General features: G+C 32.1%; 2 protein-coding genes across 5 annotated transcripts; one reads left to right on the top strand and one right to left on the bottom strand.

Annotated features, from left to right (window-relative positions):
- Positions 1 to 865: 865 nt before the first annotated feature.
- Positions 866 to 3,609, top strand: LOC7465957 (eukaryotic translation initiation factor 5A). The gene is made up of 5 exons (XM_002308364.4): positions 866 to 1,168; positions 2,315 to 2,437; positions 2,531 to 2,587; positions 3,039 to 3,113; positions 3,264 to 3,609. Exons 1-5 carry the CDS (start codon positions 1,046 to 1,048, stop codon positions 3,366 to 3,368), a joined length of 483 nt encoding a protein of 160 aa, XP_002308400.1. The 5' UTR covers positions 866 to 1,045; the 3' UTR covers positions 3,369 to 3,609.
- A 1,401-nt stretch (positions 3,610 to 5,010) lies between these two features.
- Positions 5,011 to 7,888, bottom strand: LOC7465958 (probable purine permease 5). 4 transcript variants are annotated; one of them, XM_024603504.2, is made up of 3 exons: positions 7,706 to 7,888; positions 5,359 to 6,441; positions 5,011 to 5,231 (listed from the first exon to the last, which is right to left on the bottom strand). In XM_024603504.2, exons 1-2 carry the CDS (start codon positions 7,731 to 7,733, stop codon positions 5,366 to 5,368), a joined length of 1,104 nt encoding a protein of 367 aa, XP_024459272.2. In that variant the 5' UTR covers positions 7,734 to 7,888; the 3' UTR covers positions 5,011 to 5,231; positions 5,359 to 5,365. The 4 variants fall into 4 exon arrangements, with proteins under 4 accessions (XP_024459272.2, XP_024459275.2, XP_024459276.2 ...); XM_024603507.2 differs by lacking the exon at positions 5,011 to 5,231 and adding an exon at positions 6,567 to 6,786 and having other exon boundaries at positions 5,233 to 6,441; positions 7,706 to 7,879; XM_024603508.2 differs by lacking the exon at positions 5,011 to 5,231 and adding an exon at positions 6,567 to 6,740 and having other exon boundaries at positions 5,233 to 6,441; positions 7,706 to 7,879.
- Between the last annotated feature and the right edge of the window lie 10,842 nt (positions 7,889 to 18,730).

Raw genomic sequence — 18,730 nt, 5'->3', positions numbered from 1 at the left:
TTGTTAATTTTAATATTAAATTTAAACTCTTTCAGCTCTTCTTTTTTCTATATCTTTTTGAAGATCTCCAATAAGGCTTGATATCTGTAAACTGTAAAGAACAAAATATGTCTATCAATGAAAAAAAATTAATTTTGCAAGTTCTTCATTAAGTGTATAGTTCATCAGTCAGTAATAAGAATAAAAATTCATAATAATAACTAAAAATAGAAATATTTAATTTGTGATTAAATTAGAAACAAAATGTTGTGATTGTTTTTTTACCTCATGAAAGTCTTTTTTACCTTTGTAAATGTTGTGATTGATTAAATTAGAAATAGTTAATTGTTTTTTTACCTTCGTAAATGAAAGTTTTAAAAGGCATAATACTTATAAGTAAATCAATAAAATTGAAATTTTTCAAGAAGCAACCAATCACAACATGAGTCTATGTTTGTGCTAGAGTTTTAATAAATTTTGAATTTTTTTGTTTTAATTTTTTTATATTTTTTAATTATTTTAATGTCCTGAAATCAAAAATAAATTTTTTAAAAATAAAATAAATATAATTTTAATACATTTTAAAATAAAAAATAATTTAAAAAATAAATATAAGCAACATTATGCTCAAAATGCAATCATAATTAAATCTCTTAAAATATGACTCATTTTTCAAGTATTCAAGTTCAAAATAAGTTATTTTAGATTTTTTTTATTATCCTTAAAATTTAAATAAGAGACAGTAACAAGGGAATAACAACAAATGCGGGACTCCACAGTAAGGACACTTATCTTCTTCTTCTTCTTCTTTTTTTTAAAAAAGACAAAATTAGAAAAGAAAATAAATGCTTGAGCTTAATCTAAACCCAAGGAAAAATCCAACGGCCAAGATTGGGTTTAAGAAGAAGTGGGTGTCTCAGACTCAATGTCTTTCTCTATCTATATCAAGGAAGGCATAAAATAGAAGTGTTGGTGTCCTCTTGTGTCTTCAGAGTCATCGTCCTCTTTCACCTGTTCTTCTTTTTTCTGCTTGAGAGTGAATCGATCCAAGCCTAACTAAATCATCATGTCGGACGAGGAGCACCACTTTGAATCCAAGGCTGATGCAGGAGCCTCCAAGACTTACCCTCAGCAAGCTGGTACCATCCGTAAGAATGGTTACATAGTCATTAAGAACCGCCCTTGCAAGGTCTATCTCTGTTTTTATTTTTTTTTTCTTGTTACGGATTTCTATCTGGTTTTTTGTTGTTTTTACCAGATCTCTTGCGTGTTCTTTTTAATTTGATTATCGTTTTTTATAAAGTTCAATTTTAAAGAAGTTATTTCTAGCAAATTTAATGTTTGGATGTATTGAGAATTAATTAAATCTGTGTGGGTATGTTACAAAAAAGTTGACTTTGATTTTGGTGTTGATGGTGTACCCGAGATTTGTTGTTTTCTAGTTGGGGTTTTATGTATCTGAAAGCTTTCAATTTTTCAAGCATGTCTGTTTGGCTTTGTTATGTGTGTTTGTGCATTTTAATGGTAGATTTAAAGGTTGATGTCTTTATGTGCTATTTGTGTCAAGATTTCAGATTGGGAACTATCGTATTTAAAGCTTAGAAATCTTTGCGTGTCAAGATTTCAGACAGTGGGAATTATCGTCTCAAAAGTTTAGAAAGTTTTGAGCTTTCACAGGGTGCACGTGTGTGATGCCCTCAAGTCTCCCTCGCTTTTGTGACTTTAGTACCTGAGACTCCTCGCAATGTAACAACCAAAAGAAAATACACGAGTTGTCCCAAAGATGGCTGGAAGTAATTTTGCTCCATCTTGCCATGCCTTCTAATGAATTTGATAGGGTGCAGCCATTTGAGTGTCTTTTTTGTGTTTATATACAACAGATTAGCTGGAATCATAGAGACTTTTTCATAAAAGTAATGATACTAGTATCTAAAAAATTATGGATGCAAGTTATCCAATTCCCTCACGGAAAAAATAGTATAGAAGCTTTTGTACCTCAACATCGACTGAAACTTTGAGGCATGCAAGTATAGTACTCTTCTTAGTCTTGATTTTCATAGAATATTTTACTTACTAAAACCCCATCATAACTGAAACCATCACACCTTAGCTAGAATAGAACAACCCAAAAACGGTAGGTTTATGGTGGGCTCAGTTTATAATATGGCTTTTGTATCATATTATGAGAAACTTTCTTGAAAGAGGTGATATTGTATTGGAAGTTTTTGTATTTGGTATATTGTGATTCCTTAATGGTGTCAATGTTTCAATCTTCACAGTTCATGTTTCCTTTTCATCTCTTAACATTTACATTTTGCTTTCTAAAAAAAAACAGGTTGTTGAGGTTTCCACCTCAAAGACAGGCAAGCACGGACATGCTAAGTGCCACTTTGTGGGAATTGATATATTTAATGGGAAAAAGCTTGAAGATATTGTTCCCTCATCTCACAACTGTGATGTAATACTCTTGCTAATCTTACATTTCATACATGTTTTTTTCTTCTTTCACAAGTCCTCTTGGTCTCATTTTGATAAATTTATGCTTTGACAGGTTCCCCATGTTAATCGTGTTGATTATCAATTGATTGATATCTCTGAAGATGGTTTTGTAAGTTTGTTTACCTTCCAATGTTTGTCTGGGTGAATTCTGTTTTGTGCCTGATTACTAGACTGGCTTGGGGCAAGTTGGGAACCTTATAATCTCTTGCATGCATCTTTGCTATGAATAATTTTAAATTGATGTTTTCATCTACATGTATAAAAGACTTGGAATTTAAAATCTGATGTGTAGTGCTAAATTACATGAGTCCCTAAGGCGCTCTGGTGTATATTCAACTAAAATGGGAGCATAAACCGCAGAATTCAAAAGTCGAAGTATTAATATCAACCATTGTTTGGATGCATATTGAATAATACCATCCTTCAAGGAAGACTGTAGAGCCCTAGACAGAAGAGAAAATGGCAAAAGCAAATGTTTCCAATTGAGCCAGTTGTCTCTCTTTTCAGTTTTGTTCTTTTAAACATAGCTACTTAACTAATTGATGTTTAACATCATGTAGGTGAGTCTTTTGACTGAAAATGGAAATACCAAGGATGATCTGAGGCTTCCCACTGATGACAGTCTACTTACTCAGGTATTTTACATGCGTTATCTTTTCTGAAGCATGTTTAGTGCTTGGCTTGGTTGTACATTATTATTTATTGAGCTTTCTCTATTCCCATAGGCTCTACTTGGTTTTCTTCCCAAAAACTGAAATTTTGTGTTTGTTATTTCGTGTATATAGATTAAAGATGGATTTGGCGAAGGGAAGGACCTTGTGGTGTCTGTCATGTCTGCCATGGGAGAGGAGCAGATCTGTGCCCTTAAGGACATTGGCCCAAAAAATTGAATATGATGCTATAGCAGTAGCTGTAGCTGATGGCAAAACGATTTCTTTTATGTTGCTAACAAGGATTTTTATCCACTATGCATGTGTACATCAAACTTATAAGACGGTATTTTAGCTATGGAATTGAAACTCGCAAGGCATGTAATGGAGGAGGTGGGAAGGACCCCGGAAATGCTGATTCCCTGATGCAGGGAACTTGTGTTATCAGCAGGTTGGAATTTATATATATTTCTATTTCGCATTCATCTGTGTTACGTACAGATCGATGAAGGTATGAGGCCAATCCTTTTTCCTTTCAGCTTATAAAATGATAGATCTAAAAGCCAAGCCATGTCTACAGTCATTGTCACTGTCGCTAAGGCGTGTTGTGTCTGGACCAACGTCTACTAATCACAACATTAATTACAGTAGCTACTGGTTAGGTGAGTGGTGCTCTCCTTTGTGATTAATCTGAATGTGACGAGGAATCTTGTGCCGTGCTGTGTCTGGATCCATCCTCTAATCACAACACAAGTTCTAGTAGCTACTGGATTAGGTGGAGGCTGCTAGCCTTAGTGATTATTTTAAGCTTGGTTACGAGAAATCCTTTTAAGGGTTGGAAAAATTCCTCCAGTTATGGTGCTTCTTTCCAGTTTAAGCATGCCAAGCTGGGATACCCCAATTTCTATTCATGGTCAGTTATCAGCACAATACAAGATTAATGAGTAGTTTGTCGGGTCAAAAGACGGGCACGTACTCTTAGATTTAGCTGCTGCCAGCCACAAGGTGTTTCCAAGTTAAAACCATGACTCGAAGTTATGCCTGAGGCATATAATAATGTCTTGTCGTCAGAAAAATCTCAATTCGACTAGTTGAGATGATTTTTTACTTGGATCAGTTAGGGCAGACCAAATTTTCATTTGTCACCTGACATAACAAGTTTGGTCTGGTCAGGTTTTTGTTTCTTCCAGGACCATTGACCACCTTGTGCATTTTTATTTGGTCATATAATCCTAGTGCGTGGTTGTCAAATGATAAGCGCTCAAAATGGATTTGCAATGTAGGCCAGAGGATGGAGGATGTCAAAATTCCCCCTTGAGTTTATAGAATATCATTATGCAAACGATGTAAAATGCCCTGCAAGTTTCAATTATGGCCATGATATACCTTCTGGATGACAATGGATGGCCATGGCCTGTGGCACTGAGGGTTGAAGAGGATGGTTGCCTAAGTTATGGTGAATCCCTAACATAATGTTTATTGTACAATGCTTCATTACCAAGATTCTGTTCTTATTTCCAGGATTTTGGATAGAGCAATTTACCACCTTCATGTGTTAAACGCTCAATCCATCTTTTTAAATTGTTTTCCCTTGGGTGCAAAGAATAAGTATCCGTTCTTCAGGCTAGCGATTTATACACAGCACTATGTTTATTTTTCAACCATTCTTGTTCCCTACAAATATTTGATTCCAGCCTTAGTTATTTATGTGACAAACCACCCTAATAAGTCTTCTAAAACAGACAAGTAAAGCTTTTCTTTTATCATTGGCAGTAATGTTATCAGATAGATGTAAAGTTTACAAAGAGGTTGGCTACTCCAATATAATATAATCTGTGAAGGAGGAAAATACCACTTTAGTAGCGTCAATTTATGTAAATCATTCTGTAGAAATTTTATGTATTTATTTTACACATTTCTGAATGTGCCATACAACTTACAAGAAAAGCAATAACATAGTGTTACAAACCCTGAGATGTAGTTAAACTAGTCAGGTCTTAGGTTGCTTCTCAATACTCACAAGTTCGAGTCCTTTCAGGGTTATTGAAAACTTACATGGTCGTTAACTCCAGGGCTTATAAGATTAGTCAAGATACGCGCAAACTAGCTCGAACACTCATGTTAATAAAAAAATAAATAATAACATAGCGTTACAACATGTAGTGCAGAGACGTAATCTAGGCTATATAGCAAGAACAAAAAAGAACAAAAAGATACAATGGGAGCTTACCATGAAATTATGACGGGGACTCTTCACTACTAGCTGAGGAATTTCCATATATGTAAGAAGTAAATCCCCAAAATGTGATTAATAAGGAAAGAATCTTGAAACCACTCATGGGATCATGTAGCAAAATAACAGCAGCAATAGCTGTGATTGGTACCCTTATTGCATTGAGAACACCGGCCATCACAGTGGAAGCCAAATAAAGCACAGCAGTTCCTCCCAATACCCCCAGCTGAAAAGTAATGGTACCCCATACAAGAACCAGGATATATGAAGATTTACCTCCCTTGAATGATCTAGCCTCGGATGCCATCCCTTCAAAATCGTTGTTTAAAATAACCCCAATGGTGGTAAATACAAAACCAAAGAAAGAAACCATGACCTGCTGCTCCAACACAACATGGAAGGATCTTCTTCCCATCAACTTAACGAAAACTAGCTCCGAGAGAGCAAAGATGAGGCCATGAAGAGCGGATCCCAAAATATCCCATATAAAACCCATGGTATATTGGTGATCAGTAACATAATCGTACCTGTCTGAATCCGAATCTAATGCAATCATTGCCATGGCAGCAGTAATTATGACAATAGCATTTACCATGGAAGCATTCAGTTTGTTGTGCACAATAAAATATCCACATAGAGCAGAAAACACTAGGGATGATGAAGCCAGAAGAGCAGCAGTTGATGCTGGGAGGTATGCGTAGGCATATGCATACATGAGATTGTCCGCAGCACTTAAGAAACCCAGCACAATATAAGAAACAAGGAGTTTGAAGGTCAGAGGAGTGGGAGAATTATCAAGAAAGAAGTAAGAAGGAAACAAAATTAAAGCAGTTAAAGGCCACCCAGCAACTGCCACCCATGAAATAATCCACTTGCTTGCACCCCCATTCGAATAATAGACCCGTGTGAGAAGGCTTGATGCAGGAAAAGCCACAAGCATGGCCACGATGCTCAAAGCCAGAAGAATCCAGTGCGAGATTGGCTTTCTTTTGTATCCTTCCATAGTAATGTGCTTCAAGTTGCGAATTTTGTCCCACAATGAATTTGAAGGTTTTGATGATCCCTCCTCCATAATTGTTTCTGATAATAATCAAGGAACATGGGAAACATAATAAAAAACAATGGCACTAGAATCAAATATATTCTTCGAAAAGGCTGTGCCTATGTACAAAATTCTGTTAGAAGTCAGTGAAATGTGTGCGTGCCTTTGTGCGTATGAGTCTTCTAGGGGTTAAACACCATCATTTTCTCCCAGTGCAGGCCAATTAGAAGCAGTTGCAGAAAGTATTCCAGTTCAGAAAAGCCAGCACCGATGAATAAATCAATCTAGAGGATTAAGCTTAACAGAATCCATCCTCAACAATGCAGTAGTAAGACCTCTTGATAGTAAGACAATACTTGATCTCATAAATGATACAAGAGAATCTACCATTGAAAGACACTCCATTTTAAAAATAAAATCACAAATAGTCAAAGGAACTGTGCAAACATTGAGGAAGAGATCTCCACATTCACCAAAATGTGAGCTAGTAGAAGAGGTAATAAGTATGATGTTCTTAGAGCCTCACAATCACCAGCAGTAGCAAGGCAAGATTAATATGCATAAAACTGTGTAGTTATAAAACTACATGCTAGGTAGTTTATGCCTAAGAATCATTACAGCCCTGCCTTCCTTCCAAGACTAAATAACTCAAACAAATGAACAACGTCATCATGTGTTTTATTCATACTAAAAACAAATGCAAGGTTAAACCTCAAAACTGCTTAAGAGATCAGACTCTGCGGAACAACAATAGACCATATCACATAAAAAGCCTCAGCTCACAGTGATAAAATCTTAGTAATTTGAAGAGTAGCCCATTCATATTCAGAGATCTTTAATAGAAACAGATATTCAAGATCAGCCATAATCTTCTTTAGCCAAAGATTAGCTTCAGAATTTTTCTTTTAGCACTTCGCTTTAACCAAAATTCAATTTTTTGTTAATATATCAAGTATCATCAAGGGCTAATTTTACCATAGCCCAGAGAAAAAAAGTTGTTCATGAGAATTCTTGAGAGTTCACAACATTGCAAAACACAGCCTTAAGATTCTCTATACACTCTCCCTTTGTTTCTTAGAGGCCAAACAGAATCTCACAGTTTTTACAGTTAAAGGGACAGCAATTCACAATCCAAAACTTCATAAAATTACTTCCATTCCAAAGCCAATCAACATAAACAATACAAGAAGCAAGAAAATGACACTAAGAAATATAAAGAACAGCCAAGAAAAGAAACAAGAAATCCAGATACTAATACGTAATCATGACGTTAAAATATAGATAGAAAGTAAGGAAGTAAACCTGGCTGGAGAAGTCGTGTTTCTATCATGAAATAGAAAGAGAGAGAGCTACAACGTGTGAGAACTGACTTAGTTAGGAGAGACCTTAAACTCCAACCAATCTTATTTTTCCCTTGACCATGAAAACCACGGTGGCAGTGCCATTTCTTTTTATTTTCTTAGGTTTTGTTAACCACCCCTCCCCTTTTTTTTTTTTTTCCTTCCCTCGCATCCATCCATATCCATTCATGTTGATATTTTAATTGATATTGCTACTGATTGATAATGACTCCTTCTTTTCTTTTCTTTTTAATAAAGAGAGTAATTGAGTGAATTGGTCCCACCAATTTCTAGGTATATGTGAATCATGGTGTATTTTTGCTACAATTTGATTTTTTTTTAATAATATATGGTAAAAATTTCTTTAATGAGATAGCACAAATTGGTACATATCATAAGATTCCCACAGCAACTTTTAAAAATGATTGTTGATAGAAATCATGACATGTAATAAAAAAACAATAACCCTACATTCTAACCTCAAATCTCACACTCTTAACACTAATTTAAAATTCTAAACCAATCTATTATGTCGGTTCTATCACATGCATGGTTTTTTTTATAGGTAAGTTCAAAAAATCATACATGGTTAATAATACAATCAATAATCTTATATACCAACAAGAAATCACAAGTTCTAGAGAGAGAGTTTTCGTTCTAGATAGTGGTGACTTGCAAGGGTTTTGATTTTTTACCATTGGATTTTGATTTTTTTTTTTTCCTTTGTGATATTATGGATGCTTGGAAGTAGGAAAGGCTCAAAGTGGAGCAATGCAAAGTCTATATCGGGAAGAACGAGTTGAAATTTACTAGAACAAAAATACTTCAACATGTAACGAGCATCAAAATTAAACTTACATTAACATTTCATTTTTTTTAATTTGATTATAATAGCAACACAATGTAACCAGTATAATGGTAATTAGTGTTAGCAATATGCAACACAGCAAAGTTGTTTTCGTTCACTTATAAATGTATGATTTGAAATTCTAAACAATCTAAGTATAAAAATTCAAATTATTTAAGTGTCATGCTTTCGTACTCGAACATAAATGACTCTTTGAAATAAAATGAAAAAATATATGGAAAATTAAAGTCTCCACCTAATAATTAAAGAAAATTAGGGATCCTAAAATAAACACTAGTTCTAGAGATTCATGTAAGGGATTAATTATGCTTAACGAAAGAACAATGTCACCCCGATCGTATATTATCAAATAAAATGTTACATTTACTATATATTTTCTTTTAAATTTGTCTTTTAATTACCATTAAATATCTTAGTTATTTTCTAAGCTTGTTTATAATTTATATTTTAATTTATTTCTAATTATTTGTGAAGAATTTGATGTCAGTCCCTAAAAGAAGAAGACATATTAATTTGACTATGCATAAAAATTTTGACATCGATCCCTAAAAAAAAATATTTATCGAATAGGCCATTCACAAAATTTTAACAATTCACAAAATTTTGACATAAGTCCCTTTTAAAAAAATAGATTTGTCAAACAAGTCATTTCTAGTATGGGTATTGGACCTTTAGTGATGATGAGAATTAAATTGGGCTTTGGCCCATTTACTTTGGCTAATTTTAAAACAAACTCGAAAGGTACCACCTAACTCAATGGGCCTTAATGAGGTCACGTTGACCTAGCCAAAATTATTATATCTCACTCATGAATAAGTTCACATTAATAAAATATATTTTAAAAATTAAAATTTATTTTTTATTTAACTTTTTTAGAATACTGGTACTAAAAATATTTGAACTCAGACAAATATATAAATCAAGTTCATACAAAAAAATATAGGCATACAAAAAACTAAACATATAAATAACAAAATATTCATTTGGGGTCTTGAAATCGACATTCGGGGTTCAGGAAGGGATTATTTCAAATGGTCAAAGTTACTGGATGAGAAACATATGTTTTCTTATTTCACAAGTTTTCTTATTATGGTTTGTTTAACTACATATGCTATATCTATAATGGGAATCTCCTCCCTTACACACATCTTATTATGCAACCGAGTGGACTCTTTTTGACCTCGATCAAGTTTTCACCTAGACATGTCTAATTCTATTTGAAGATTAGTATATTCGTTATAATCTAATTTGTTAGGTAAAGGATGGGGTGAAGTCTTATAAGCTTTTTTGTGGTTCTGAATATTATAATGCAGATTAAAAACTAGATATAATTAATATGATTTTTCACGTTACGTGCAAGAACATGTGGATATAATCGATGAACTTTCCATTTACCATAAATGCATGTTCCTTTTTGCAATTTAATTGTTTGATGAATATCTTATTTCCATCGGGTTTTTAGAAGTGCATTGACCTGAAATAACCCATTTTCAATATTGAATAGTATTGCATTATGATCTCTCAATCAATCCTTATTTATTGTTAGTTCTATTTATATAACTAGAGGACACTATCCTACAATCAATGAAGTCACATTCATTTCTTTTTTATTCGAAAAAATATACAGCACTCCTATAAAAAGCTCAATTAAACTAAAGTAGAAAGAAGGATTGCATGTGCATTTCAATATTTGATTAAAGGTTTCTGACATATTGGTTGGCATATTGTCATACCAGTTAACTCCATCATAAAAAAAAGTGTTTATCTTTCTTTCGATTCATGCTTAAGTCATTCTTTCATCAAACCATACATTAAATTTATGTTTTAAAGCTTCATAACATATCTACATTAAATCTTTGTTTTTTCTTTTCTTGCAGTCAAATCTTTGAATTTATGATTAAAATTGTTTAAAAAGTGTCAAGAACAATACCAATGATATCCAATCAGCTCAGACCATATTTATGCCATTCCATTATTAATGTCAGTGTGTGTGTGTGTGTGTGTGTTGGTATGATCACAGTAATGTATCGTTGCAAGTAAAGTAAAAATCATTTCCATTTGTAATTATTTTCTTCCTCAACTAGAGCAAAATCTAGATGCAATATCTCATTATTTGCATCGAAAGTAACTGCAATCACAACTCCCCATCAAACCTTCCATATAGATGGGTTTTATCAATGCTTGTAAATGGGTTACAAAACTTGAACCCTTTAATTATAGGCCTAAATGACCAAAAATCTCTTTTAAAAATAGTTGTTTCACTATCAAAATCTTCATTGTGATCCCATTTAATAATAGTACCAGGATTTTATTCTTGGAGTGCCAATAATAATTTAGGCAACACTTCAAATCATAGTTTTGAAACCCGGCCCGGCGGGTCGACCCGGGACCTGGCAGACCCAGGGCTGGAACCGGGCCGGGTTAAAGAAAAAATTAGGGAAAGAAAAACCCGATGTGACCTGGCGGGTTGACCCGGTCAAAAACCCGGTTGCAACATGCTGACTTTTGTTTTTTTTACTAAAATGACGTCATTTTGATTTTAAAAAAAATTGACCCGGGTGACCGGTCAAAACCCGGAACCCGGGCCTTGGACCGGACCGGGTCTGAAAACTATGCTTCAAATAACTTCTTGTGTTACTAAAAAACAACCCAAACACCTTCTGTTTTGTAACTCATTCCTTATTGTATAAAATTTTATATTTATAATGTAATTTTATTTTTTTTCCTTGAAAACTCACTAGTCACTACTATCATAGAAATGTTAGCATTCACAAGAGTTGAAACAGCTGATACAACAAATTTTACAACATCTTGATGCTGATGATTTTATATTAATATAATGGTACATATGTGAAGACCTTTTAAATTTGCTATCTTAATGAAATCCGACCTTTTATGATACACCCAAGCAAGTACTATTGACATTTAAGTGCTTGAATATATTATAATTGTATAAAAGTTATTGTTAAATGTTGAATTTAATATTCAAGTGAATGATATCTAGTCAACTCAGACTATATTATTGTTAAATGTTGAACTTAATATTGTTAAATGTTGAATTTAATATTCAAGTGAATGATATCCAGTCAACTCAGACTATATTATTGTTAAATGTTGAACTTAATATTCAAGTGAATGATATCCAATCAACTCAGACTATATTTATATTATTCCATTCTTAATTTTAGCATGTGTGTGTGTATGTGTATGTGTATTGGTACGATCACAATAATGAATCGTTGAAGGTAAAGTAAGAACCATTTCCAGTTGTAATTATTTTCTTCTTCAACTAGAGCAAAATCTAGATGCAATATCCCATTATTTACATAAAAATAACTACAATCAACAACTTCCTATCAAACCTTCTATATAGATGGGTGCTGTCAATATTGATAAATGGGTTACAAAACTTGAACCCTTTAATTACAGGCCGAAATGACTAGAAAACTCTTTTAAAAATAGTTGTTTCACTATCAAAATCTTCATTGTGACCCTGTTGAATAATAGTACCAAGACTTGATTCTTGGAGTGCCAACAATAATTCAGGTAACACTTCAAATGACTTCTCTTGTGACTTATAATGTTTTTTTTTCCCTTGAATGCTTATTATTATCATAGAAATGTTAGCACTCAAAAGAGGCAAAACAGTTGATGTAACAAATTTCGCAACATCTTGATGGTAGTTTTTTTGTATGAATACAATAGTACATGTGTGAGGACCTTTTAACTTTGCTATCTTATTGAAATCCAACCTTTTATGATACACTCAAGCAAGTACCATTGACATTCAAGTGCTTAGATATATTATAATTGCATAAAGTTATTGTCGAATGTTAAACTTAATATTAAAGTGAATGTACAATATGATAATGCATAACTGTATTTATCAAATCATTATTAAAGTTAAAAGTTTGTTTATCTGCCAAATCAGCATTACCATCAGAATTTCTATAAGTAAAAGCCAAATCATTACAAATTATGGCATCAACTCTAGTACCATCCTTGGATTCAGGAGTAGGAGGTCTCATCATCATAATCATCTAATATATTTGTAACATCCCGGCCCAACATGTTGTATATTGTCCGCTTTGGGCCTTACCGCCTTCACGGTTTTGTTCCTGGTGACGCGAGCCTAATTTTGAGTCTGACGCCCCAAAACGCATACATTATGTTAGCAACCAACACTACTAATAAAGCCAGCTACCAAATCCTCACCCGCCAATATGAGATATTACAATATCAACCAAGCCCAACATATCTTCATCTTCATTTTCATTAAGCTTAGAGGAGTCATACCTACATTGATCATTGTATAGATTCTTAAACATACTTTGATCACCTTTCTATAAATTATCATACGAGTTTAATCTACTCCTCGTTGTCCTAAATTGACTAGCGGATTGTGATGTTTGTCTAGCCATTCGAGTATACATGGGGATCGAGATAAAAGTATGATCATTCTTCATAGTATAGGAGGAATCGATTCATTTAGGTAAACTACCCAGATACAACTCTATCATGTTCAATCCACTTTGGACGAACAATTCAATTGTAGTCCCAAAACTCACATCACTTGAAATCAAAATGGAAAAATATTGATGTTTCCTCAACATGAAACCTCCAAGTAATATCTACATCAACGTCATTATAATTTCACCCAAATCCTTGACATGTAACTTGTTTAATATCTTCTAATGACATGCCTAAAATAGCATTTAATAAGACATTGCTTTCGTCATTGTAAGTGATATTATTTTTTATATTGAGCATAATAGCATCATCATAATAACATAACATAAATATATTATAAGACATTATGTATAACAAGAAAACATATTTTGATTAATTGGATAAAATTCCTAAAAAAATCATTGCATCGATTCATATCTAATTTATCTCAACTAAATAACATCTCAAACTATGACAAATGCTAAATTCATCGCAAACCCTAATTAATCAAATTTCTACATAATTAATATTACTTACAATTCATACTAAATTTATCTCAATTCAAACAAAATCTTCAACTATGATAATTAATCATTAAATTCATCTCAAGTCCTAATTGATCGAATTTATATACAATTGATGTTATTTACATGCTCATGCTCAGTAACATGAAATCATACCTAATTGTATCGATTCACATCTAATTTATATCAATTCAAACAAAATCTTTAATTATGGTAATTAATTCTGAAATTCAATACAAACCCTAATTAATCTAAATTATAACTAATTGGTGTTATTTACATCATCAATTGCATGCAATCATACCTAATTACATCAATTCATACCTGGTTGATCTCAATTCAAATAAACCTTAATCTATCAAACTCAACTCTAGACAATAATCAAATCAAAACCAAATTAATCACAAATTAACAATGAAATCCATAAAATTAAGAGTAATATAGGGTGCTTATCTTGATTTGTCAACGACTAAGACACTGGAGGTGATTTGTTATGAAAATATACTGCGGGGGCTTAAAGACAAAAAAGAAAGAAAAAAGAAAAAGACATCGTGTGGGTGTTATAAGGCAGGAGAAGTCGATTTGCAAAGGTGAGGAGGAGAGGTGGTTGTTTGTAAGAGGTTGGAGGGTGGTGGATTTACGGTGGAAAAAAAAGAGAAAATTACGTTTATAAACGGTAAAATATAGCAGGTCAAAACCATGAAATTTTAAAAAATTGTATTTCTCACTAATGATTTTTTAAAAAGTAGTTGGTGAGAACCCCAACATGCTTAAAATAAATGTATTATTTCACAAAAACTTTTTATACATGTGTTATTTTAACAATTTATTTTTTGAGTAGTGCTAATTTAAAAAAAAATCTCACATGTGAAAAAAATTTAGGGTAAAATAAAATTTTTTGTCTTGACTTTCAACCAATAGCTTTATTAATTTATTTATTTTTTTGATAAAGTTGAACCTCCAATTTCCAAGTTAAAAGTAATTTGAGTCCCTTCATTTATGTAATACGTGCCTTATACGTATTGTCATTTGCAGGAATATATACAAATAAGTGGACCGAGGGATTGAAGTATTGAAAAACCAAGATAAGGGATTTAATTCAATAAAAAAATAAAATGAAGTGGAGGTCTTATTTTTTTTAAAAAAAAATCTTACAACTTGAGGAATCATATCTGTCTATCTGAAAGCATGTGTATTAGACATCCAGACCCACTAATTATAATGGGTTCAACAGAGGCACGATGGGGAGGGACAAAACAACGAAATGATTGGACTGGTTGGTGAGGCACTAATTAACTTGCAGAACTCCAAGACACGACGTAGTTTTCTAGCTCAGTTCTATTTCCTGACTTCAGAGTAGTGAACATACTTACAATGGCTGGCTGGTGGAAAGATGTAGACATGAAGTTGTTGTTGTCTGGACTTCGGGCTCTGGATCTCACGGTGTCCGATGAAGAGAAAGTTGTTGGTGATGAAAAAAAAGAGAGAAGGCTGTTGGTGAAGAGGAAGTTGCCGATCTCATTATGGCTGGTTAATTGTTGAATGGTTGAGAGAAAGAGACTAAGAGAGGCTAGGGCTGGGGTGTGTTTGAGAGCATGGTAGTGATTTTTTTTTAAGGTATTTTTTGTTTAGAAATGCATTAAAATAATATATTTTTTATTTTTTAAAAATTATTTTTAACATCAGTACATTAAAATGATCTTAAAACATCAAAAAATATTAATCTGAAGCAAATAAAAAATAAAAACTTTTCAATTTTTTTCAAAAATACTTTTAAAATAAAAAAACAAATAGTGGCAATATGTTGGATGTGATGGGTGGCTAATGCTGACATGGAGGTACAAATCTGGTGTAGTATATATATTTTAGTTGAAATTATAAAAACAGTTTTAAAATTGTGAATTTACTTAATTTTACTTGATTTTAGTCTAATTTTATTAACTTTGGATGATGCCAAAACTTGAACCCTAGTTGAATGGGTTAGAGCATGCAACTTCAAACAACATGGGAGCTACTAAACGGTAAATGCAGAATTCTTTGATCTAACTTGTGTTTCCGGACAACAATTTTAGGAGATACGTCTTTGTCGTCCCCCTTTAAATTTTGCAAGCTGCAACATTTCTACCACAACACTACTGCGTTTTCTTGAGTTGTGGGGACAAAATAATTTATTGCAAGTCTTCTAGTTAGGTAAGCATAAATGTTGTTTGATAAAAATTTGATTTTTTTTAATTTAATTTTTTTTTAAATATTTTTGAATTGTTTTAATATAATATGTTACAAATAAATTTAAAAATAAAAATATATTATTTTGATATATTTTCATGTGAAAAATATTTTGAAAAACAACAGTTTCTACACTATTAAACGCCACCTTAACTATTAGTAAGAGTGAGGGAAAAAACCGATTAAACCGAGAAAACTGAAAAAAAATAACCGAAAAACCGAACCGTGAAAAAAAATTAATTAAAATTTTGAAAAAACCAACCGGTTCGGTTCGGTTTTATAAGCCTAAAACCGAAAAAACCGAACTAAACCCAAACCGGAAAAAAACCCGAAAAAACTGAGTCAAACTGGAAAAAACCGAGCCAAAACCAAGCAAAACCGAAAAAACCGAGCCAAACCGGTTTGAACCGGTTTCGGTTCGGTTTTGTTTTTTTTTTTTTTTTAAATCAGTTTGGTTATTTTTTTTTTATAATAACCAAATCGAACAAAAAATAATCACCCCGAGGCTATCTAGATGTGATAAACAATGCTTTAATATCCTTAACAAATAATCATATGCAGTTACCACATCAAATTCTGACCTCCTCCAATTCTTCCTCGTAAACGGCACGACTTCTTGATCATTTCCATTTCATTCCTCATCAACCACGCAAGTTCATAAGAAATAATAATAATAATAATAATTAAAAAAAACCCAATTAATTATCCTATTCGGGCATCAATCTGCATGAGGAAAGGAACGAACAATTAAAGGCCACATTTTTTTGTCCCAGTGTCTGGCTAGGGCCGTCAGACTCGAGCTCAACTCAATAATTACTCGTGTTTGAGTTTGATCCCTAGTTGAACATACAAGGCAAATTTGATAACAATTTTAAAACCTGATTTTTTTTGTTATTTTAAAAATGATGTTGTTATACTATGTTAGTTTCAACTTATAAAATTAAATGCTTTTAGTATACAAATTGAAGATAAACCAATCGCATTATCAATTAAAACCTACGTTTACATTGTTCATATTATATTCATTTGATTTTCTATGTTTGTAAACATTATACTTAATCTATATATTAACATACCTATTTTGCATACTATTTTTAAGCTTAGTATGAACCGCTATGAATTTGATCAAGTTTAGACAATCTAACCTTCAATCTGACTCGACTCAATTTGATAATATTTTAAACTTCAAAATGCTTTGTGGTTTGATAATAGTTTAATCAAGAGTAATATAATTCATTCTCCTTAATTAAGCTAAATAGTAGCTTAATGGAAAAAGCCACTAACATGCAAAACAATCATCTTTGATGAATTTGAGAACTTCCGGATATTTAAGTCAATATCTTTGCAAAGAACATGATAAATACGCAAAAGAACATTAAATTCTAAAAATAAGGTTGTTTGTTCTTGTTTTGATATAAATACTCTATAAAAGAAAATTGTATTATGTATATATGTTCAGAATTGATAAATTATGAATCTCTTGTCTAGACAGTTCAAGAGATATTTATACCTTATAAACTTTGTTCTTTGTCTCGAGGGAGAAGGATGGAAAGTCATTTCTCCCTAATAGTATTAAAGATAAATAAATATCTCTTACACATATATTAAAAATAGATAAATATTTATTGCACAAACATTAATAAAAAAATATCTCTTTTATATGTATTAATAAGATAAAAATATAATAAATCATAAGAAATTCCTGTATACTTGGAGGTGCAGATTGAAGGATTCAAAAAATAAAAAATTAGGTTTGATAAAAAAAAAACCCTCCACAGACTATAAGAAAAGGCCCGAACATACATTTGATGATTGGGCTCAGGCATAATACCTGAGCTCAGGGGCACCAAACACATACTTGACATCTTGTACAAGCCATGCCTGAGTCCATGAGCACCAAGGAAGTGCCTAGCGTCAGGCTTTGTGTCCAAGTTTAGGTGCTATGCCCAAGCACAAAACTAGTTTTCAAATCCCATTCAAAATCAGAAAAAAGAAAAATTAAAACAATAAAAAATAATTTAAAAAATATTGATAAATCACTATCATCACAGCTCTACTGAATTTTTATATTTAAGGTTAAGACTCATTTTGAAAATCGATGTAAATTTAAAAAATAAATGATGGCGGTGTCATTGTTAATGGAAACATGTCATTCTTTTAACTGCTACTACTTCATCTTCTTTAAGTTTGTTTGGAAGTGTAGTTGTGATTGCTTTTCAAAATATTTTTCTTGCTGAAATGCATCAAAATGATTTTTTTTTATTTTTTAAAAATTATTTTTTAGATCAACACATCGAAATAATTCAAAACATAAAAAAAATAATTTTTAATAAAAAAATTAAATTTTTTAAAAACACGATTGATCCTCGTTTCTAAATGCTCTCATTCTTCTTCTTCTTCTTCCTCACAACACATCTAGATTCAGGTATAGGCATGAATTTTTTTTTTTTGTTTAATAATCCGAGTCACATTAGCAACAATTTTACGCTAGAGTTCAGTCACACCTACTCAATGCATTCCAAATCCATCCTCTCAATTTTCTTAAACGTGTTCCGTTCAAATTTGACATCGTCAACAACTATGAATTTAACCGGTATTTACAATTCATCCTTCTTAGGTTAATTCCAAGTAAAGCTACTTAATTTAGTTTTGTACTATATCGGTGTCAAGTGTTGTGCTATGCTATGAGATATTTATACCTTATGAACTTTGTCCTTTGGCTCGAAGGAGAAGGATGGAAAGTCATTTCTCCCTAATAGTATTAAAGATAAATAAATATCTCTTACACATGTATTAAAAATGAATAAATATTTATTGCACAAATATTAATAAAAAAAATATCTTTTTTATATGTATTAATAAGATAAAAATATAATAAATCATAAGAAATTCCTGTATACTTGGAGGTGCAGATTGAAGG

Source organism: Populus trichocarpa, chromosome 6, assembly GCF_000002775.5.
Source record: "Populus trichocarpa isolate Nisqually-1 chromosome 6, P.trichocarpa_v4.1, whole genome shotgun sequence".
In the NCBI taxonomy this organism is placed as follows: Eukaryota; Viridiplantae; Streptophyta; class Magnoliopsida; order Malpighiales; family Salicaceae; genus Populus; species Populus trichocarpa.
The sequence above is the reverse complement of the archived record's forward strand: the minus strand, read 5'-3'. Positions and strand labels throughout refer to the sequence as shown.